This window comes from Neovison vison, chromosome 7 (genome assembly GCF_020171115.1).
Source record: "Neovison vison isolate M4711 chromosome 7, ASM_NN_V1, whole genome shotgun sequence".
NCBI lineage: Eukaryota > Metazoa > Chordata > Mammalia > Carnivora > Mustelidae > Neogale > Neogale vison.
Window position 1 is genome coordinate 199,319,695 of NC_058097.1, and position 22,003 is coordinate 199,341,697.

At 52.6% G+C, this 22,003-nt stretch overlaps 1 protein-coding gene across 1 annotated transcript; it reads left to right on the forward strand.

Moving 5' to 3' along the window:
* Positions 1-7,425: 7,425 nt before the first annotated feature.
* Positions 7,426-21,576, forward strand: STIP1 (stress induced phosphoprotein 1). The gene is made up of 14 exons (XM_044259550.1): positions 7,426-7,530; positions 11,463-11,672; positions 12,130-12,271; positions 12,613-12,754; positions 13,656-13,824; positions 15,047-15,173; positions 15,263-15,365; positions 15,648-15,768; positions 16,945-17,041; positions 17,189-17,313; positions 20,093-20,129; positions 20,309-20,412; positions 20,546-20,718; positions 21,089-21,576. Exons 1-14 carry the CDS (start codon positions 7,522-7,524, stop codon positions 21,159-21,161), a joined length of 1,632 nt encoding a protein of 543 aa, XP_044115485.1. The 5' UTR covers positions 7,426-7,521; the 3' UTR covers positions 21,162-21,576.
* The last annotated feature ends 427 nt before the right edge of the window (positions 21,577-22,003 follow it).

Genomic DNA, 22,003 nt, shown 5'->3' on the forward strand with positions numbered 1-22,003 from the left:
CCTGCTTCCTCCTCTCTCTTTCTCTGCCTCCCTCTCTGCTTACTTGTGATGTCTATCTGTCAAATAAATAAATAAATAAATAATCTTTTAAAAAAATTCCACATATGAGTGAAACCATATGATATTGTCTTTCTCTGACTGACTTACATTGCTTAGTATAATACGCTCTAGTTTCATCCACGTCAGTGCAAATGGCAAGATTTCATTTTTAATGGTTGCATAATATTCCTGTGTGTGTGTGTGTGTGTGTGTAGACCATATTTTTATCCATTTATCTGTTGATGGACACATGGGCTCTTTCCACAGTTTGACCATTGTGGACATTGCTGCTATAAACATTGGGGTGCACGTGCCCCTTTGGATCCCTACATTTGTATTCTTTGGGTAAATACCCAGTAGTGCAATTGCTAGGTCATAGAGTGGCTCTATTTTTAACTTTTTAAGGAAACTCCGTACTGTTTTCCAGAGTCTGAGCCTTCTTTTTATTTTTATTTATTTATTTTTTAAAAAGATGTAATTTATTTGACAGAGAGAGACACAGCGAGAGAGGGAACACAAGCAGGGGGAGTGGGAGAGGGAGAAGCAGGCTTCTTGCAGAGTAGGGAGCCTGATGCAGGGCTCGATCCCAGGACCCTGGGATCATGACCTGAGCCAAAGGCAGGCCCGGCCTTCTTTTTAAGGTTCCCAAATATTCCATTCTGAGCCTGGGTGGCTCAGTTGGTTAAGCGTCTGCCTTCTGCTCGGGTCATGATCTCAGGGTCCTGGGATCAAGTCCCATATCTGGCTCCCTGCATGAGCGGTGGGGGGGGGGGGTGGTCTGCTTCTCCCTCTGTTCTTCCCCCTGCTCATTCTCTCTCCCTGTCTCTCTAAAATAAATAAAGTCTAAAAAACCCCACAAATTTCCATTCTATGGTGACAGCATTCATAGTTTCCTTTCCTTTCTTTTTTCTTTTTGGCTTAAACAGCAGAAATTTATTTTCTGTGGAGACTGAGAGTCCAAGATTAAGGTGCCGGCATTCTCAGGTTCTAGGGAGGGCATTTGACCCACCTTATAGATGGCTGCCTTCTTGCCTGGCCATGTCTCAGCCCGAGCTGCCTTCCGAAGTCTCCACCTCCGGTGCCATCACACTGAGGACTGAGGGCTTCAGCGTAGGACTCTGGGGCCCGCAATTCAGTCCAAGAGGGAGAGGCAGCATCGTGTTTCCCAGCATCCTCCCTGGATGCGCATGGTTCCACTCCTTCTGCTGTGACAAACATCCTTGTGCCACCAGGCTGGGGTTAACCTGTGGGATAAATTCTGAAGAACGGAGTTGCTTTTTGCATTTTAGACAGATGTGGCTAAGTGTACCTTCCCACCAACCGGATGTGCGAGGGCCTGTTTCCCCCACGCTCACCCTCTCCGCCACGTGGTGGTTTTCGAGAAACAGGTGGTGGAAAGGAGAAGGTGAGGTTGGTGACATTTATCTCTGAGGGGAACCAACCGTCTGGCCCAGGGAAGGGAAACCAGAACCGGGGGTGAAGAAGTCCAGGGGAAAGAAAGAAGGTCCGAGAGCCCCTCTGGGAGAGGCTGAGGGACCCGTAGTGGGAGCAGAGGAGGCATAGGTTTCATTTGCTCATTTGCCATGTGCTTACAAGCATGAGCAATGTCCCCAGCCCAGACTGTGCTCAGCGGTGGACAGAGCACCGGCCCTGCCTCTGTGGAAACTTCTGTGTGAGAGACACACGGTAAACAAGGCAGCAAGCACATGTCATTTCAGGCAGGGCCTAAAGCCACAGAGAGAATGAATTCGAAGGGCTGGAGAGGCAGAAGCACGGGGAGGTGGAGGGAAAGGGGGAGGCAGCACCCAGGGTCACGGGGCGTTTTGGTTCTATACACTTCTGGAGGGTGTCGGTCAAGGGTGAGGGGCAGCTGAGTTTTATTTTATTTTTTTTTTTAAGATTTTATTTATTTATTTGACAGAGATCACAAGTAGGCAAAGAGGCAGGCAGGGGTTGTGGGTGGGGGAAGCAGGCTCCCCCCCACCCCCGGCTGAGCAGAGAGCCCAATGCGGGACTTGATCCCAGGACCCTGGGATCATGACTTGAGCTGAAGACAGGGGTTCTAACCCACTGAGCCACCCAGGCACCCAGGCACTGCCAGCTGAGTTTTAAACGGTGCTTCTTGGCAGTCTTGGATACAACGGCACTCAGACGGGCATGGGGGACAGAGCTGGAGTAAAGTGGGAGGTACAAGCACTGTACCAGCAGGATTTCTAGCCTCAGCAGGAAAGAGGAAAGCATGGGAACAGCCCTGGGGGTGAGTCCTCTGGTTGTCTGTTGTCTCTTGCTGTGTAACAAACTACCTTGTTTTGAGGGCTGAAGACAACAGCTCTTTGATTAAATCTCATGATTTGTGGGTCAGGGCTCAGCTGGGCGATTTTGTTCCACGCAGCCTCGACTGGGGTCACTCAGTGGTATCAGGAGATGAGGCAGGGCTGGAGGGCCCGAGAGAGCGTCCCTCCCCTTGGCTGGGATGTCTCCAGGCACTGTCAGATGTCCTCTGGGGGCAGAATCAGCCAGATCGAGAACCAGAAGCTTGGGATCAACTCATCTGGACTCCAAGTCCCCATCCTGCCCAGTCGTGAGGGAATCTTCCCCTGGTTACAACTAGGATTCTCGTCCAAGTGATCTCAGATCATGGGGGTGGGGCGGGGGGGCACGTATGGTGCCCTAGACCTGAGGAAAGGTTCCAATCCACCACCACAGCTGTTGTCAGTGTCCTCACCGGGCTCAGCTCAGTGGTCCCCTGAATCCAAAGATGGACTCCTACCACCCCGACCCCAACCCTGCACCTCTCATAGGATATGGCCTATGAGCACACCCCGAGAGTCTTCACAAGCATCTTGCGAAGTTTGTCCCCTCTGCCTCTGGTCACCTACCAACTCAAAGTTTCCTGGTCAAAGCTAGAAGATGGCTGGAGAGTTCATGTGTCTGTGTCTAGCTGGCAGATTTTGCTGGCAGACTAGACATGGTTGTGAAAGAGAGGGGTGAAGGACACCCCCAAAGTTTTCAGCCTGAACCCGTCCGAGAATAAGGAGGCCACTGATGGGAAGGAAGTCAAGGGAGGAACAGTCTGGGGGGGAGACTATTGGGAAGTCCATTAGCGATCCAAGTGGAGACATCAAGGAGACAGCTGGGTAGAGAAGTCTGGAAGCCAGGAGCAAAGCTGGGCTGGAGATAAAAACGTGGGAATCATCTGAGGTGGTATTTATAGCAACGAGACTGAGATCACCCTGGGAGGGAGTGTGGAGAGCGAGGTCCCAGGCCGGGCTCTGGAGCTCTCAAATGATTATCAGGTAATAATTACCATCGTTTTATTTCTTGAAGCATCTGGCACAGTGCCTGGCCCTCCGTACAGGTTCTCTGAATGGAACAGAACACGAGGACCCGTTACTAACCCCCATGCTTTCCCTGCTAATCAGCATTCGGAGTCTACCTCAGTAGGAGAGCAGGCAGTTAGAATCCCTCAGGTAAGTGGGAATGAAAACACTCTTTAGGAATTTTCCAGAATGGATGGGATGGAACTTTGCGATCACTTGCAGAAGGAAAATCAGGCTGTCTTAAAAGTCCCACTCCAAAAGGGAACATTCTTACTGGCACAAAATTCCATGTTCCACAGACCCCCGAGTTCTGAGCTGCCACCACTCCCTCGTAATCCATCCTCCACTCTCCCGCCCTGAGTCTCCTGAGCTCCAGCTGTTTTCCTTTTTCTCATATAGGGGAAACTTTAAAACCTGGGGTTTGCTCTGTGGGGGACACACACATTTACTCCTTCAGTCTCTCATCCGCTCCAGATCTGCGACCTCAAACTGACTCTGAATACAGCCTCCGCCATCTTGCTCCCCACCCTCGAGAGCAACGGCCCCAAAATAGCAGCATGAATCATTCTGGAACAGTCGGGTAATACAAGGCCAGGGCACCCTTCTGTGGCAGCGCCTCTGCTGGTGTTCCAGGGCTCTGGGCAGAGGGACACTGGCCGGCTACCGTCATCTCCTCCCCATCCCATTCCAGAGGGCTGAGTCCACCAAGAGATTTGAAAGCCCAAGTTGGTGAAAAGTGTTAACATTTCTGAATGTCAGAGGGGCTTTACTGTGACCCTGAATAAGCTTTAGGGGTCCCTGATTCCCATCTCTTATAGTTTTCTTTCCTCAGAGGGGGCTTTCCAAATTTTATGTTTTGGGTCTGAAGAGCTTTGAAGATGGGTGATTTTGTTCAAGTCTCATAGTAACCTTGAGAAGTCATTGGCACTTCATCCCCATTTATAGGCAAGGACCCCAGAGCACAGAAGAGCCTTCTTTGGGTTCCTTGAAAATTTCAAGCTTGTTTTAACCTCAGGGCCTTTGCACTTTCTGTTGTTCTGTCCGGAGCCCTGTCCTTGGCTGGCTTCTTGTCATTTCAGGTCTCAGGGGTCTTCACTAACCACCCACCTGCAGAAGCTCCTTCCTTCCCTGCTTCCCCTTTACCCCTTACCTTCTGCTTTTTTTTTTTTTTTTAATAGCACTCACCACTATTTTCATTTCTGTATGTTTTTATTTAACAAATGCATACAATGCTTTCTCTGTAGGTAGGCAGTGCTCTATGAGCATTACAAATAGCAAACAATTTAATCCTCAGGACTACTCTGACATCAAAACTGTTTCACCCACATTTTAAAATGGAAACAAAAGAAAGAGATGTTAAGCAGGTTGCCTGGAGTCACACAGCTGATGAGTCTATCATCTCTCCCACTAGAAGATCCACGCAAGCACAAACTGCCTCTGTGAGCTGTTTTGTTCTCCGCTGAGGCCCTGCATCCAGAGTAGGGTGCCACACGTACCAGAACTATATAAAAGATGTCAGTGATGATGAAATGAGGTTAGACACGGGGGAATGGGAAAGAAGCCTGGGGAGAAGCGTGGGGAGATGGTGGAGGAGCTCCTCTGGGGGGCAGTCAAGAGCGTGGTGGTCTGGAGACAGAGCCAGAGAGAAATGAAAGGTCTTGTCAGCAGGCTGAATTCAGCAGACCAGTAAGATGCCAAAAGCCTGGGTATCACCTTCCTTCCTTCTTGAGTTCAACCCATCAATAGATCCTGCTGGCTTCTCCAAAGTTGGAACCCAACTGTTCTCACCTCTCCTCCGGTTCCACTCTGGCCCACAGCATTGTTACCACTCTCCTGGAGCATGGCAACAGTGTCCTGAGAGGTCACCTACACTGCGGCCAGAGGAGTCCTGATAAAACTAAGTCAGATCATGTCCCTTTTCTGTTCAAATCGTGTTGGCATGAACACAATGGCCTCTCAGCCCACGGGACCTGGCCCAGCTCTGACCGGGCCCCTGCTTTCTCTTGGCCCTGCTCTCCCACTCCCTCCCTGCTCCCACTATCCTGTCCACCCCAATGCAGCTTCCACCCCAGGACCTTTGCATGTGTTGTTCCAAGTTCATGGTTTTTCCCCATTATTCTCCATTCATCTCACTCCCTTACTTCCTCGGGTCTTTGCTCAGATCTTCGCTTCTCACTGAGATTTGCCCAAGCCAGTTTATTAAAAATGCAACACCATCCCTCTCGTCCAAGACTCCTTAATCCTTTCTCTGCTTCATTTTTCCCCACTGCACTTAGGCAGATATAATACGCTATGAACTGTTTTGGCGTGTCTGTCACTAGAATGAGCACCAATTGACTTCTGTCAGGTTTGTTCACTGCACTTTCTCCAAAGCCCACAATCGCATGACACATTCGGTTATACTCTATGGATTAACGAACACCTACTATGTGCCAGACGCTGTGCAAGGCTCCTGGAAGGCACTGACAAAGGAAAACAGACACGAGGCCCCTGTGTCCTAACAAAAGGTGGGAATGACATCCAAGTTGCTGGTTTAATTTGTGACTGGACACACACATAGCCCACAGCGCAGTAAAAGCAAGTAACAAGCAGAACTTAGTGTCCTTGTTGGACCGAGACTGTTAAGGAACCCTGACTGCTCATCTTAGCCTGCAAAGACTGAATTAACCTGGCAGAGTTGGTGGAAGGCGGACGCCATCACAGGGAATAATTTGTAGGCAGGCCCAAAGGGAAGGAGCCCACCTAGTTTAATGAACAGAGAGGTCAGCGGGCTAGAATTCGGTGCTGAAGACGGAGAACAGGGGAAAAGGCCATATTAAGTGGGACTGCCAGAGGAGACGGGCCCTGAACCCCAATCTAAAGCCTCCCAGAGCTTTAAGCAAGGGATGTGGATGTGCAGTAGCTCTGGTGGCAGTGTTGAGAAAGGATCAGGGACAGCGCGGCTAGAAGAGGAAGCTGTGAGACGAGCTACTGCCAAGGAGTGGGCACTTAAAACCCTGGGCAGGGACGGCATGACCCAGATGGGAGGATGGCAAGGACAGCACGCCCCAAGACCTTCATCCAAACCCTCTCCAGACCTGGCATGCGGCTTCTTTGTTCCATGAAGCACCCACTGGTCCAGGAGCAAAAGCGGCCTCCCTCTTCCAAGCCCTCAGCCCTTCCGCATCCCCGGGCGCTATCGCACGTGCGGCCCTCCCAGGCCGCCGCCAGCAGGTGGGCAAGCACCTCACTCGTCTTTGACCCCGTCCCCCGGCACCTCCGAATAAGGGCGGCAGCTCCCGCAGTCGCTGAAGACGCGACTGCACGAAGGGAAACCGCCCACGGCCCTAAACGACCAAAACCCGTGACACGAGCGGGTAACACACAACTTGATGGATGCGTCCCCACCGAAGGGACCCGGGGAGAGAAGCCGGGCTGTCCCACCCAAACCCCAGCTCCTTCGCTCTTCGTGGCTACTCAGCGCCTGGAAGCGGGCTCTGGGGCCGTCCCAGGCAGGGCGCTCTCCCGAGGTCCACCCAGACGTCACCCCCACGAGCTGGGACCCCCCCCGAGCGGCTCTGCGCCGCCGCCGAGGAGCGAGTCGTCAGGGCAGGACTCGCGGCCCACGGAGGCAGGAAGCGGCCCGTAGACCGGGTCACCGACGGCCACCGCGGCCACCGCGGCAGAGAGCGACTCTGGCCGTGAACTCCCATAAACCACTGCAGAGACGAAACCCCTTCCACTGCCGTTAGACGAGCTGCCACTTAAACCTATCAGCGAAAAGTGGCAGTGATTCTCCGCCCAATAGGCATCTTTTTTTAATCTGAGGGTGGTGCGGTCACGGAGTCCGTCAGCCCAATAGGAGAGGTGGAAATTTCCAGAAAGAACGGGACCAATGGGCGCGGCCAAAGCAGCCACGATTGACGGACCAAGCGGCCAATCCCTGTCGCAGAAGCTCGCCCCTCCCTCCAATCGTAGAACCTGGGGTGGGCGGCGCCTGCCGGGAAGAGTCCAATCCGGAGGCGCGGGGGAGGCAGGCCCTCGGGGAGCGTAACCAGTGAGCAGGCGAGGAAGAGGCGGGATCCGGGGGTCCCGGCAGCTTCTAGTAGGTTCCAGAAGGCGGCGCGTGCGGTTGGGAACGCGGAGCGGACGGAGTCAATTCAACGGGGTTCCGGGCCGGGCTATGGAGCAGGTGAAGGGGGAGGGGCGGGCCAAGGCCCCGGGGCTCCCCGGACACCCGCCGAGGCCAGGCCGCGGGTGGAGGAGCGGGGCGGGGCGGGCGCCGGTCGGGGCGGCGGTCTGGGGTCGGCCGAGCAGCGGCCGCGGCTAGGGCGTGAGGGCCGCGGCCCACCGGGCGGGAGGTGAGCAGTGTAGTGAGGCGGGCCGCGGGGAGCGCCGGGTCCACTCAGCGTTCGTCGCCTGCCGGCTCTTCGAGGAGGGCCGGCGGGCCGGCGACAATTCGGCCTAAGTCCGGCCCGCGGCGGGAAGAGAGGCCGTGGCTGGGCCCGGAGGCCTCCCGGGAGGTGGCTCTCGGCTTAGCGGAGGGGGCGGGGGGGTACATGCTGGGGGCGCTGGGAGGGATGGAGGTGGGCGAGACGCCTCGGGAGAGGCGTCAGGCGCGCCGCGTCCACACCGGGGTACTCGCCGGCTGGGAGAGCGGGCACTGCCGACGGAGAAGCCACCGGGACTTGGACACAGTTAACTTGAGAAGGAATGCGGGGACGGGAATACGCTGGAAGTGGCCAGCTGGGGGAAATACTACTCTTCTCCATCTGGAAGGGCCGGGGTGGAAGAGCGGAGAGTGAAGGTTTGATGAGCGGCGGGCCGGCCTCTCTCTGCCTGATGCAGGAAAGGGATGGTGCCGCCAAAGTCCTTGGAGCGGCTTCCATCTGTACGAGGGTTTTACAGATGTGTGTGCCTCCCCTCCCTCCTTTCTTTTCGGTTTTGTGTGTATGTGATTGGAGAGTAACTGAAGACTGATATTTCTGGAAGGTTGGCTTCTGATTACACAAGGAGGAATCGGTCGCTGTAGAGAATCTAGGCTATGTAGATAAGCAGCAAGAAGTAAGTTATTTGTCTCGGCTCAGCGTTTTTAGGGACCGAGTTTGTAGCTGCTGCTGGTTGCTTTCAGCCGCTTCTCTATATCCTCGGCGGCCTGGAGATTGTGAACGGCCCGGAGAGACTTTTTCCGCAGTCGGACACGGTCATTGAAGTGTAGCTGTTCAGCAGGGGGGAGAAAATCGGCCCCTTCTTTTCAGTGCGATCTGCAAAGCCTAGTGTTGGCTTTTTTTCAGGTATAGCCATTGGTCCTTTGATCAAATCTAGAGCCTCTTTAGTAAAACAGTGGAAATGGAGAGATGAATAAATTTTTTGTTCACTCCGGATAATTAAATTGCAGCTGGGATTAAATAGGCTATGGTAGAGACAAGAAAAAAAGATTGCTAAAGTGAGAAACACAGTTCTTGGACCTTAAGAAAGGGGTTTGCTCCTCCGTTTATCAAAATAGGAAAAAAAAAAAACTTTTTTTTAAAAGTTGAGGTGCCCATTGTAGATGGAGCAGATGTGCAGGTACACTGTGAATGAATGACAAAACTCAGGGCTGCGACGTTTGCCACCACCAGCGACTGGCATTTTAACTCCGGGTGTGTCCCAACCTACTCCAGAACTCATTCACCATGTGATTTCTCTGCCTTTTCTTTTCTTTCTTTTTTTTTTTTTTTTAAGATTTTATTTATTTATTTGAGAGAGAGAGACAGTGAGAGAGAGCATGAGCAAGGAGAAGGTCAGAGAGCGAAGCAGACTCCCCATGGAGCTGGGAGCCTGATGTGGGACTCGATCCCGGGACTCTAGGATCACGCCCCGAGCCGAAGGCAGTTGTCCAACCAACTGAGCCACCCAGGCGTCCCCTGCCTTTGCTTTTCATCTGCAGTTGGGAAATCTGTATTCCAGTTTTCAGAAGTACTGAAGTTGGACAGATTGGAGTGTCCACGTTTTCTTCTTAGTACTTTCCAAATAAATACCAAGGTAAAGTACTTTTTATCTTAGACCCAGTGCAGAGATACAGCTGTGTAACACATTTAACAAAATAGCGCCTGGGTGGCTCAGTTGTTAACTGTCTGCCTTTGGCTTAGGTCATGATCCCAGGGTCTTGAGATCGAGCCCTACCTTAGGCTCCCTGTTCCGAAGGAAGCCTGCTTCTCCCTCTCCCACACCCCATGCTTGTGTTTCTGCTCTTGCTGTCTCTTTCTGTCAAATAAATAAAATCTTTAAAAAAAAAAAAGTAGTGTTTGCTATTGTGTGCATTCTGGGCTGGTATTTTCTTTTCACCCCGCCTTTTTTTTTTTTTTTTTTAAGATTTTATTTATTTATCTGACAGAGATCATAAGTGGGCAGAAAGGGAGAAGCAGGCTCCCCGCTGAGCAGAGAGCCTGATGTGGGGCTCGATCCCAGGACCCCGAGATCATGACCTGAGCTGAAGGCAGAGGCTTGCACCCACTAAGCCACCCAGGCACCCCTGGGCAGGTATTTTCTATTCTACCTTTAAGTGCTGGTCATGACCTGCAGACTTGATTTCCATATCTACTGTGGGTCAGCACTCAGTTTGGCAAATGATGTTTTGTAGGGTAGGCAAGGATTTCATGGAGCTGTTCTCAGCTGCATCACGATGCTAGCGGAGTTTTAACTTTTTACTTTGTGGTGTCCTTCCTGGGTTCTAAGATTTTTTTTTTTTAAAGATTTTATTTATTTATTTGACAGAAAGATATCACAAGTAGGCAGAGCAGCAGGTAGAGAGAGAGAGGGAGAAGCAGGCTCCCTGCTGAGCAGGGAGCTTGATGCTGGGCTCGATCCCAGGACCCCTGAGATCATGACAGAAAAGCAGAAAAAAGCCAAAAGCGGAGGCTTAACCCACTGAGTCACCCAGGCGTCCCCTGGGTTCTAAGATTTTTATCCTTTGCTAGATTTGGCGGTCTTTTCCTTTTTTTCCATTTTTAAAATTTAAAAAAAAAATTTTTTTAAGATTTTATTTATTTGACAGAGATTACAAGTAGGCAGACAGGCAGGCAGAGAGAGGGGGGGAAACAGGCTCCCTGCGGAGCAGAGAGCCAGATGTGGTACTCATCCCAGGATCTGAGCTGAAGGCGGAGGCTTAACCCACTGAGCCACCCAGGCACCCCTGGCGGTCTTTTTCTGACATTTTTTTCTCAAGGTCATCTAACCTCTCTGGTTAATGGGTGGAACATTCCTGGTTGGTGTGCCTCAGGGTTCCAGAATCACGTGCGTCTGTATGTATTGGTCATAGCTGGATGATAGAGAATGATTTGTAACTAGAATGCATGCTTGATCTCACCAAATGTGTGTGCATTTGAGATGTGGCCCTTTCACTCCTGTAGGGCATCCTTCATTAGGAGAAGCTCTCTAATTTAAGACCATGTTTTGAATATTTGAAAGGATGAGAGATAAAACCGCTAGTAGTGTTTCATTTTCTTGCATACTTTGTATAACATTTGAACAGGGCAAAAACCGATTTGAGGGTCTAGCTCTTCTTGACTCACTAAGGAGCAGAGCAGTGCTCTGCCCTGCCGTGACTCGTCACCACACCTCTGAATGGAAATAGAGGCTTCCGTGATGGTGGGTGAGCGTCTTGGTGCTCCCAGAGAAGTGGGCGGGAAGCCTGTAGGTTGGGAGCATGTGTCCGGACACACTCCCTTCTATTCCTTCGTGAATCCTTCTGTGAGGAGCAGTGTGGCCCCTGTGTTTGGTTTATCATTTGGGCTTCTTGGCAGTGTAAGCAAATGAATTTGTTTTTCCATGAAAGGACCTCGTGAGTGTGCCCTTCATCAGCCCTAAGTAGAGATTCTGGGAGAGTGGCTGGAATTCCAGTTCACACTGCAGCTAGTGGAGAGCAGAGTCGGGCTTTTTTTCCTGGTTACTTACTGTTTTCTGGTTGGTTCCAAAAGGTGTGGGAGATGGTAAATGAATTCATTAATGAGTTCTTTCTTTCGGTCTGTAAAGTAACTCTTTTGTGGTGATAACTGAAGACAAGTAGAAGCTCACTTAGAAAATTGGGACCAGGCAAGTGTGTTAAAGGAGAGAAGAACTGCATTGGCTGTTTCTCCCCCTCAGGTAAATGAGCTGAAAGAGAAGGGCAATAAGGCCCTGAGTGCGGGCAACATCGATGACGCGCTCCAGTGCTACTCGGAGGCCATTAAGTTAGACCCCAAGAACCACGTGCTCTACAGCAACCGCTCGGCGGCCTACGCCAAGAAGGGCGACTACCAGAAGGCCTATGAGGATGGCTGCAAGACCGTGGACTTGAAGCCTGACTGGGCCAAGGTAAGCTGTGGGCGCGCTGGGCTCTCCGGACTTCGCAGAACTGCTCCGGCGCGCTGGCTTTACACACGGGGCCCTCCTGAGCCGGCCAGCGTGTGTCGCTGCGGACGGATGGCGGGTGCTCCCCGTCTGCGCGTGTGCCGCACGCTGACGGCACAGGCTGCCAAGTCGGACTTCGAGTCCGCTGTGGAGACGGGTCTTAGCGCGAGCGCGGCTGAGAGAGAAGCGACCCCGGCGGGGTCCGGAGAGAAGCCGCCGTGGGGAGGGGGCGTCTTTGCTCTGCGGCTGGAGTCCGCGTTCTCCGTCTCGGCGGCGCGCGCTGCTGCTGCTGCTGTCCTTGGGCCGGGGCGCGAACGCCCGTTCGTCTTGTGAAATGTAGAACACGTTCTTCGGAGTTCGTCTACTGGATTTGTCCCTAGGTGGCCTTTATTTTGTTTTGTGTCTTTTTTGCTGGTTTAAGGGCTATTCGCGGAAAGCAGCAGCTCTTGAGTTCTTAAACCGATTTGAAGAAGCCAAGCGAACCTACGAAGAGGGTTTAAAACATGAACCAAATAATCCTCAGCTCAGAGAGGGCTTACAGAACATGGAGGCCCGGCTGGCAGGTAGGCGCCAGTGCACTGTTGGTTCTTTTTCTTTTTTTTAAGATTTTATTTATTTATTTGATAGAGATCACAAGTAGGCAGAGAGGCAGGGAGAGAGAGAGGAAGGGAAGCAGGCTCCCCGCTGAGCAGAGAGCCCAATGCGGGGCTCGATCCCAGGACCCTGGGATCATGACCTGAGCCGAAGGCAGAGGCTTAACCCTCTGAGTCACCCAGGCGCCCTTCTTTTACTTTTTTAACAGGGTTAACTTTGAGGTGCCCCACGTACATATCAGGCTCAGAGGCTACAGGGGCGTTGTGGCTCAAACCGATTTCTATAACGTGCTTTCCTTTGTTTGGAACAGAGCGGAAGTTCATGAACCCTTTCAACATGCCTAACCTGTACCAGAAGTTGGAGAATGATCCCAGGACCAGGACGCTGCTCGCTGATCCCACCTACAGGGAGCTGATAGAGCAGCTACGAAACAAGCCGTCCGACCTGGGCACGTAAGTCAAGGCAGTGCAGTTTGCCTCTGGAAATGGACGTAAACATTGTGCTTTGTCCCTGGAATGTTACGGCAGGGCATGGAGGAGGAGGGAGCCCCTCTTTCAGACAGCAGGGTTTCTGCTGTTGTTTTTTCTCTAATAAGCGGTAGGTATTCGTTGGTTGGTTGTTTTTTATTTCTGGAAAGGGTCAAGGGGTACATGTATCAGAATAATTTGGAATTTTCTTTTCTAAGCCTCCATCCGCCTTCACTGTTTCACTGTAATTCTGATCTGGTACCAACTCTGTCCTTCCTGTGCGCACCAGATGCTGTCTCTCTCGGCACACTGGAGTGGGAACTGCTGGCTGAGATGAGCGTCAGGTGTAAAAAGCTGTATTTCCTAAGTCACGCTGGTGTCTGTGACTCCTGAGATGAGATGGGGTACACCTGTAGCTCAGTACTCAGTGTATTTGCTGCCTCCAAGAAATAAGTTTGAGGGCACCTGGGTGGCTCAGTGGGTTAAGCCGCTGCCTTCAGCTCGGGTCATGATCTCAGGGTCCTGGGATCGAGTCCCGCATCGGGCTCTCTGCTCAGCAGGGAGCCTGCTTCCCTCTCTCTCTCTCCCCGCCTCTCTGTCTACTTGTGATCTCTCTCTGTCAAATCAATAAATAAAATCTTTAAAAAAAAGAAAAAAAAGAAAGAAGTTTGAGGGCTGGTACCTTGTCTTAGGCGGATTATTGGAGGGTGGGGTATCCCCAGGGGTGGCTTGTGGCCGGAGCACAACCTAGCAGTTTTTCTGTGGAGGAGACGCTCTCGTATACGGTGATCTGAAGCTTAGCAGTCAGTGGGGGTTTACAATCAATTGCCGGGAAGAATAATTGTGGTTTTCTTTTCTTTTCTTTTCTTTTTTAAATCAATACTAGGAAACTGCAAGATCCCCGGATCATGACCACTCTCAGCGTCCTGCTGGGAGTGGACCTGGGCAGTATGGATGAGGAGGAGGAAGTGGGAACGCCTCCCCCACCTCCTCCTCCCAAGAAGGACACCAAGCCAGAACCAATGGAAGAAGATCTCCCAGAGAACAAGAAGCAGGTCTCGTTTTTTCTCCTTACTGTCAACATTCCTAAACAGGCTAGTCAGCTAGCAGTCCCCGTCAGCGGGAGCACTGTGGGTCGGGGCGTCTGTAACAGTTTTTGAGCATCTGGTTGCTGTCGTTATGAGAACAGTGTGTTAAAAGGTTGACTTGCCAAGCGATCTCATAAGCATGGTGGATCTCGGGCTAGTGGCCCGGTGCTGGTCAGGGCAGGCCGGTGGAGCTGCGTGTGTGACCCTTGTCCCCCTGAGGTCCAGAGGAATGTCTCCGCATCTGACTGAGGCTCCTGTGTTCTGGTTGGATGGGCGTGTAGTTGAAAGTTGTCCAGTTAGCAACACCGTCTCCCAGAGCGGGAGGCATGTGCTTACACGATTTTATTTCCCTCCTTATAAATGGGAACAGCAGATTGTTTCCAGATTTAGCACCTTCAGTTGGGTACGTGTTCGTTGTTCAGGGTGTCTCAGAGCTGGAAAAGGGCCCCGTGATGCGGGTGGTAGCGTGCTCTTCTCTGAAGACCTGTGCCCTTGGGTGGGCAGCCCCTTCTCATCCCCTCCCTAACCCTCTGCTGCTGTTTCCTGAAGACCCCTGCCCCTGGGCGGCCCCTTCTTGTCCCCTCCTTGCTCCTTTGCTACTGTTCCCTCACAGTTGAGACCCCATGGTGACTGCGCAGCAGGAACTGACTAGGTGCAGCCTCTCACAGTAAAACCGGGTACAGGACTTCTGTCCTCTTGGAGGTTGGTGGGGGCCGGAGGGGTTTCCTCTCCCCTGGAGAAACTCTCTGCTTTTCGACAGCATCAAGGAGAGTAGATGGAAAGGGGGGGTCGTTTCAGAGGAAGTGGAGATGAAAGGTTTTTTTGTTTTTTTTTTTTTTAAAGATTTTCTTTATTTATTTGACAGATCACAGGTAGGCGGAGAGGCAGGCAGAAAAAGAGAGGAGGAAGCAGGCTCCTTGCGGAGCAGAGAGCCCGATGTGGGGCTCGATCCCAGGACCCTGGGATCATGACCTGAGCCGAAGGCAGAGGCTTTAACCCACTGAGCCACCCAGGCACCCAGGAGATGAAAGTTTTAAATTTTCTGTTCCAGCAGTTAGCCCTTCCCTTTTCAGTCCATAGCTGGTTGAGGAGAGGCCGGCAGATGTGGAGACTGGTTTGTCATACGTGCTGTACAGGTGCTGCCATCTGGGTTTGATTTGCTCAGTACTCCTTTCACACTTCCATCTAGGCGCTGAAAGAGAAGGAGTTGGGGAATGAGGCCTACAAGAAGAAAGACTTTGACACAGCCCTGAAACACTACGACAGAGCCAAGGACCTGGACCCCACCAACATGACTTACATGACCAACCAAGCAGGTGAGGCCGAGGCCAAGGGGTAAGCGTGTCGTCCGGCGGTCCTAGGGAGAGACCAGGACTGACTCTTCCTTAACCGTCCTGCCTGGCAGCTGTGTACTTCGAGAAGGGCGACTACAGTAAATGCCGGGAGCTTTGTGAGAAGGCCATCGAAGTGGGGCGCGAAAACCGAGAAGACTATCGACAGATTGCCAAGTACGCGCGCCCTTCGGCTGTGCCTCACGTGGTGTGGAGGGGTCGATGGCTGAGACTTATATGTTCCTGCATGGGGAGGAGGGTTGCTGGCCACACGACCTGCTCTGTTAACAGTGGCCTGGAGAGGAGGCCGCAGGCATCGAGACAAAAGGTGTTTGGAGGGCGTAGTGTCCCAGCAGTGATGGGGGCCTTGTTCCTAGTTGCCGCTGTCTTTGCTCTGCAGGAGATGACCCTGTCCCTGCTCTGCCCTTAGCAAACTCTTCTCTTGCTTGTTTTTGTCAGAGCTTACGCTCGAATTGGCAACTCCTACTTCAAAGAAGAAAAGTACAAGGATGCCATTCATTTCTATAACAAGTCTTTGGCAGAGCACAGAACCCCAGATGTGCTCAAGAAATGCCAACAGGTAGGTACGGAAAGAACAAGGATGTTTTCTTAAATTATTACTTCTTATAGTTGCAGGTGTTTATTAGCAAACCTTAAGTTTTTGGAAGTAGCGTTTTTGGTCTAGAGTTTTATAGAACATCCTTGTCATTTGACAGCAGTAAGGAATAACGCGGGTTGTTTGCTGTACTTTTTTACTGGCCAAGATTTTGACCTTCTGCTGAGGGTCAGTGCACTGAGTATTATGGTTCTTATTCAAACTTTTTTTTTTTTTTTTTTTTTTTTTTTTTAACCTTACACAACCAAAGTGTGTGTTGTGCTAGTTGTCATAAAGTGTGGTGGGAGGGGTGATTTTATTCACGAAAAGATTGGTCAGAATTTTTTTTTTTAAGTATCATTTAATAGGGGGGTGCCTGGGTGGCTCAGCGGGTTAAGCCTCGGCCTTCGGCTCAGGTCATGATCTCAGGGTCCTGGGATCGAGCCCCTCATCGGGCTCTGCTCATCGGGGAGCCTGCTTCCCCTCCTCTCTCTCTGCCTGCCTCTCTGCCTACTTGTGACTCTGTCAAATAAGTAACTAAAAATCTTAAAAAAGAGAGAGTGCTTCTGCACACATGAATGGGAAAAGGGGCTGAGGAAGAGGGAGAAGCAGCCCCATGCAGGGCTCAGTCCCTGGGGATCATGGCATGAACAAAGTCAGACACTTAACCGACTGAGCCACCCAGGTGCCCTAAGAATGGTCAGAAAATTTTGTTATGGACACGTGGAATATTTTTATTATCTTGCTTGTCTTTTTTTGTTGTGTTTTGTATGGGGTTGGTTTTGTTTTATTTTGTTTCTGTTTTTCTGTTGTTGGTTTTTTTTTTTTTTTTTTTTGACGGAGGGTCAGAGGTGAGTAGAGAGACTCTTCAGGCTCCACGCCCAGTCTAAGCCGAAACCAGAACAGTTGGATGTTTAACCCAGTGAGCTACCCAGGCACTCCATAGTGATAATGAGGAATGTGTCATTTTTTAAGTAATGTCTGCACCCTGTGTGGGGCTTGAACTCAACCCCGAGATAAGACTTGCATGCTCTTTGAACAAAAACTAAAATGTTGCCCATGGTACTTTCTGGAAATCAAAGTCCAAGTAAGGACTTTTTTAGTGCAGTATTTATATTCGTGAGAATTAAAATGATTATCCAAAGGATTATCTTTTTTTAGGCAGAGAAAATTCTGAAGGAGCAAGAGCGGCTGGCTTATATAAACCCCGACCTGGCCTTGGAGGAGAAGAACAAAGGCAATGAATGTTTTCAGAAAGGTGTGGTGCGGCTCAGGCGAGGGAGCGTGTGCGTGAGAGGGGTGCGGGCCTGTCCTCTGTGCCCTGGCTGCCCGAGCGCCGCAGTCCCTGGTGTGTGTGTGATGGGGGGGGGGTTGCTTTCTGAAAAAGTTTCTTTTTCTTATTCAGGGGACTATCCCCAGGCCATGAAGCATTATACAGAAGCCATCAAACGGAATCCAAAAGATGCCAAATTGTACAGCAATCGAGCCGCCTGCTACACCAAACTCCTGGAGTTCCAGCTGGCGCTCAAGGTGGGCAGGTGGGGACGCGGAGTGGCCGCGTCTGATTGGCCTGCGCGTGAGGAGCGCGGGCTTCCCGCTTCCCGCATTGTCACCAACACCCGCTGGAGGCTCTTCTTGATCTTAGAGTCAGGGTGGTGTGGGGTATGTGCGATGTTTGTAAAATGCGGGATCGAAGTCTGCTCTGTCCTGGCCCATCAAGCTACATTAGTGATTGGGAGCATTTGGAAAAATGGATCCTGGGAGGGGGAGCCTGGGGGGCTCCATCAGATAAGCTTGTGGCTTCACTCAGGTCACGATCCCGGAGCGGGCTCCCTGCTCAGCGTGGAGTCTGCGTCTCCCTCTGCCCTTCCCACTTGCTCCTCCCCTGGGTGTGTACGCTCCCTTCACTCGCTCGCCCTCAAAAAAAAAATCTTTAAAAGAAAGAAAAGTGGATCCTTTTCCACCTTCTCTGATGCTGGCTGCTTCTTCCTTCGCGATCCCCCCCTCCTCTGTCCTGAGCTGCTCGGCACGCGCGGCCGTGGTACCCAGCACGTTCGCGCCGCACACAGCCCTCCGCGCTGTGCACCTCCGGAACCTCGTCATCTTCCCAAACTGGAACCGCAGCCTTTCTGCACTAACTCCCCGTTCCCTCTCCCCCGGCTCCCGGGACAGGGCAGCCACCGTTCTGCTGTCTCTGGGAAGCTGACTCCTCTAGGGACCTTCTGGAAGTGGGACCGTCCAGTGCGTGTGCTTTCGTGTCAGGCTCATTCCGCGAGCACCGTGTCCGCGGGCTCCTGCGGTAGCTGAGGTCCGCGTCGTCTTCTGAGCGCTCAGAGCTGTTCGGTTGCACGGACCCGCCCCCCTCCTGTCCCTCCTCTGTGCTCCGTCGGCGGACTCAGTGGCAGTTTCCCCCTTGTGGCTACTGGGGTCCTGTGGCCGTGGCCGGGGTGTGCAGTGCCTGTTGGGGCCTCAGCTTCAGTTCTTTGGGGGTGAAGTGCTGTGTCACTGAGTGGTTCAAGGTTTGGATTTTTTTTTTTTTTTAATTATTTTTATTTATATATTCTTTGGGCAGACCGCAGTATTGTTTCCCACAGCGGTTTTTTCATCTGCTCTGACTTCTTTTTTTTTTTTTTTTTTTTTTAAAGATTTTATTTATTTATTTGACAGAGAGAGATCACAAGTAGGCAGAGGCAGGCAGAGAGAGAGAGAGAGAGAGGCAGAAGCAGGCTCTCTGCTCAGCAGGGAGCCCGATGCGGGACTCGATCCCAGGACCCTGAGATCATGACCTGAGCCGAAGGCAGCGGCTTAACCCACTGAGCCACCCAGGCGCCCCATCTGCTCTGACTTCTTGATGAGGTCAGTTAGCCTGTGTGCTGTTCTCGGTCACGCTGAGCGTGGTCAGGTGTGGTTCTGTCCGCACCGTGAAGGGGGTTCGTCCCCACTCTCTTGAACACGGGCTGTCCAGGGCCTGTTGGTGATTTTTAAACTGTTCTCCAGGTAATTTTTTAAAATGTCCAAGCTTGGAGCAGTTTTTTTTTTCCTTTTTGGGTTAAAGATCTTGTTTATATATTTGAGTGCCTGGGTGGCTCAGATGGTTAAGCCTCTGCCTTCGGCTCAGGTCATGATCCCCAGGTGCTGGGATCGAGCCCCATGTCAGGTTCCCAGTTCAGCGGGGTATTTGCTTCTCCCTCTCCCCCTGACTCTCCCTGGTTGCATTGTCTTCCTACCACTCAAATATATGAATAAATTAGATTTTATTTATATGGGGGGGTGGGGAGAGAACATGTGTGGCAGGAGGGGCAGAGGGAGAAGCAGACGCCCCGTGGAGCAGGAAGCTGTGTGTGCTGGAGACCAGGACCCAGGTGCCCCAAGTCTAGAGCACCTTACTACCGTAAGGTGACAAAATGTGACTTGCGCGGAGAACCCCAGTACCTGAGTCCATGATAGTTTTTGTTATTGATGCCACTGTGTTCTGGGCCCTTGTCTGGGTTTTAGAGATGTCACTGCTGTGGTATAAGGGCGACATCAGAGCCAGGTTGGTTCGCCAGGTGGCCACCTGTGAGGGAGAGCGCTGCTTCCCCAGCTACCGGACCATTTCTGGGCTAGCTTTATGCCAGAAAAGGTGGATGTGGGCCTGGGTGTGAAATGATAGTGTATGGCATTTTTTTCCCCAGAATTTTCCCTTTCATAGGTGCTTCAAACAAAAATACCCAAGCACCTGTGCGTCCTCCACCTCCTTGAGTGGTGGAAGAGTCTTCGCCAGACCGTTTGTGAAAGGAAATGGGAAACGTTTGGCACTCCACGCCTCCGCTCTAGAGTGCTCTTTTCCTGAGGTGTCTTTAAAGCACCTGATAATAGCGGGACGAGGGTCGGGAGGCTGGGTGCTGTGGGCCCCTTCAGATCTCCCCACTTGGCCAAAACTGCACATTTAAGCTGTCGTGATCGAGGCCCATGGATTTCATCTGGTTCCACGTGTGTTTTCTCTCTCTCTCAGACTAGAAGTTTCCCCGCTGTTGGCAGGATTTTGCATAAAGTCACCCTTTTGAAGAGTCCAGGCTCCTTGTCTTCCTTGGGGTGGTCCATAGTCGGGATTTGTCGACCCTCGTGGTTTCACTTAATTTGCTTTTCTATCCTCTGCTGGACCTTCTGTGAAAGGGCCTGGGTTTCCAGGTTAACAGAAACTCAGGAAGCGAGACAACACTGTCGTGGGTCTGGGCGGCGTGTGCCGCCAGTCATTCCGAGGGATCCCCCTGCCTTCAAATAGCTCGTGGGAAGGAACAAGCCTCACTTTCTCTTCTCTCTCTTCCAGGACTGTGAGGAGTGTATCCAGCTGGAACCGACCTTCAGTAAGTGCTTTTCCACTGCCGCCCCCGCCCGTGACCCTGGCGCAGAGATGGAGATGGGGCAGGGGTTTGGGAACTAGCATCCGCAGCCCTGATGGAGACGGGTTCCCCGGGGCAAGGTGGGCGTGGCAGCCTGCAGAGCCCTGTTCTGAGGATGCCCCACCTTTCCCACTTCTCTGTAGTCAAGGGCTACACCCGGAAGGCAGCCGCGCTGGAGGCCATGAAGGACTACACGAAAGCCATGGACGTCTACCAGAAGGCCTTAGATCTGGACTCCAACTGTAAGGTGGGGCCGCTCCTGCTTCCTTCGGCCTGTCTGGCCTACCGTCTCCCCCCTTCGCTCCTTCTGTTAGCTGGCCTGGTGGAAGCAGTGAACCGGTCGGTGCTAACGACCCCCCTCTGGCTTTGCTGGGGTGCAGGAGGCGGCAGACGGTTACCAGCGCTGTGTGATGGCCCAGTACAACCGCCACGACAGCCCCGAAGATGTGAAGCGACGGGCCATGGCTGACCCCGAGGTGCAGCAGATCATGAGCGACCCGGCCATGCGGCTCATCCTGGAGCAGATGCAGAAGGACCCCCAGGCGCTCAGCGAGTAAGTGAGGCTGGGGAAGACGAAGACAGGAAGGCTAGCAGCAGGGGGCATGAGGCTGGTGGGGGGGTACCGGGTCTGGCTTGCGCACAGCCGGATCTCTGTGATTGCCGGAGCGCTCCGCCGGAGAGACCGGCTTTGCTGGGAGAGCGGCCTCAGCTTCAAGCTGTGTCCGAGGGTTTGTGCGGAGCGGGCCTGGCGCGGTGCTGCCTGCGGGCTGGCCAAGCCTTCCCAGGGGGGTCTTCGCCAGGCCTCCCATTCGGCCGCCTCCTATTGGGCCTTGCGCGGGGTTTGCATTCGGGTGTCTCCGAGAGCAAGTAAGACGTTTTTAGGTTAAGTCTCGTTTCTGACGATTCCGCTTTTCGTTCGTCAGACACTTGAAGAATCCTGTAATCGCACAGAAGATCCAGAAGCTGATGGACGTGGGTCTGATCGCAATTCGGTGATGACTCGCTCGTCATCCCCTCCCTTGGTCCTCCTGTGGAAAGAGGAGCTGGGACCGCGGCAAGCAGCGCGGAGCAGAGGGGAGAGCAGGGGAGAGGGAGCAGTTTCTCTCTCTATATTTATACAGACCTACGTGGAAGATAGAGACTCGTGTTTGCGTTACTCGCACCGCCGCTGCCTCTGGGCCCTCCCAGCACACGCATGGTCTCTCCCGCTGCCCTTGGGTTCCCTGTTCCCTTCCCCGCCCTCCGTCGCCGTCTCAGCTGCTCTCCCATAGTTGGTTATTTTTTATTTGGGGCAGTGGGCCTGTGTGGGGAGGGGAGGCTGTTCTTCCCCGACCTCGGGTCCCAGCTGTCGTCACATTGTTAACTCCACGTGCCCTTCTCCAATAAAACAAGCCAGTCGGGCGTGGTTATACATTGTCATGTCCTTGTAATTTTTTTTGCCAAGTGACTCTGAAGTACCTGTCCCACAGGGGTTAGAGCCTGAAGTGTGTGAGAGGTGGGAGTGTCCGCTGCCTGGCTGCTTTTCCAGGGGGGTGGGTCTGTGTCCCCTCGGCGTGCCTCGGTCACTAGGTGGCACTGTCGCCCAACGAGCTGCTTAAAGGGAGCCTGGGGCCTTTCCTGCCCAGAGTGGCGCCGGCTCCAGAGGTCCAGGTCCACATTCAGGTGCTTTCCCGCCCTGTCCATGCTTCACACTCTGCTCTCAGAACCAGAAACCAGCTAGATCAGGAACGCTGGGTACCCCGGGGGGGGGGGGATGCAAGCTCCCCGCTGAGCAGAGCGCCTGACACGGGGTTCGATCCTAGGACCCTGGGATCATGACCCGAGCTGAAGGCAGAGGC

Excerpts from the sequence above, each read along its gene's own strand:
- STIP1 (XM_044259550.1), top strand. Across the intron at positions 17,042-17,188 it reads CAATGAATGTTTTCAGAAAG|GGGACTATCCCCAGGCCATG; the intron begins GTGTGGTGCGGC and ends TTTCTTATTCAG. Across the intron at positions 20,413-20,545 it reads ATCTGGACTCCAACTGTAAG|GAGGCGGCAGACGGTTACCA; the intron begins GTGGGGCCGCTC and ends GCTGGGGTGCAG.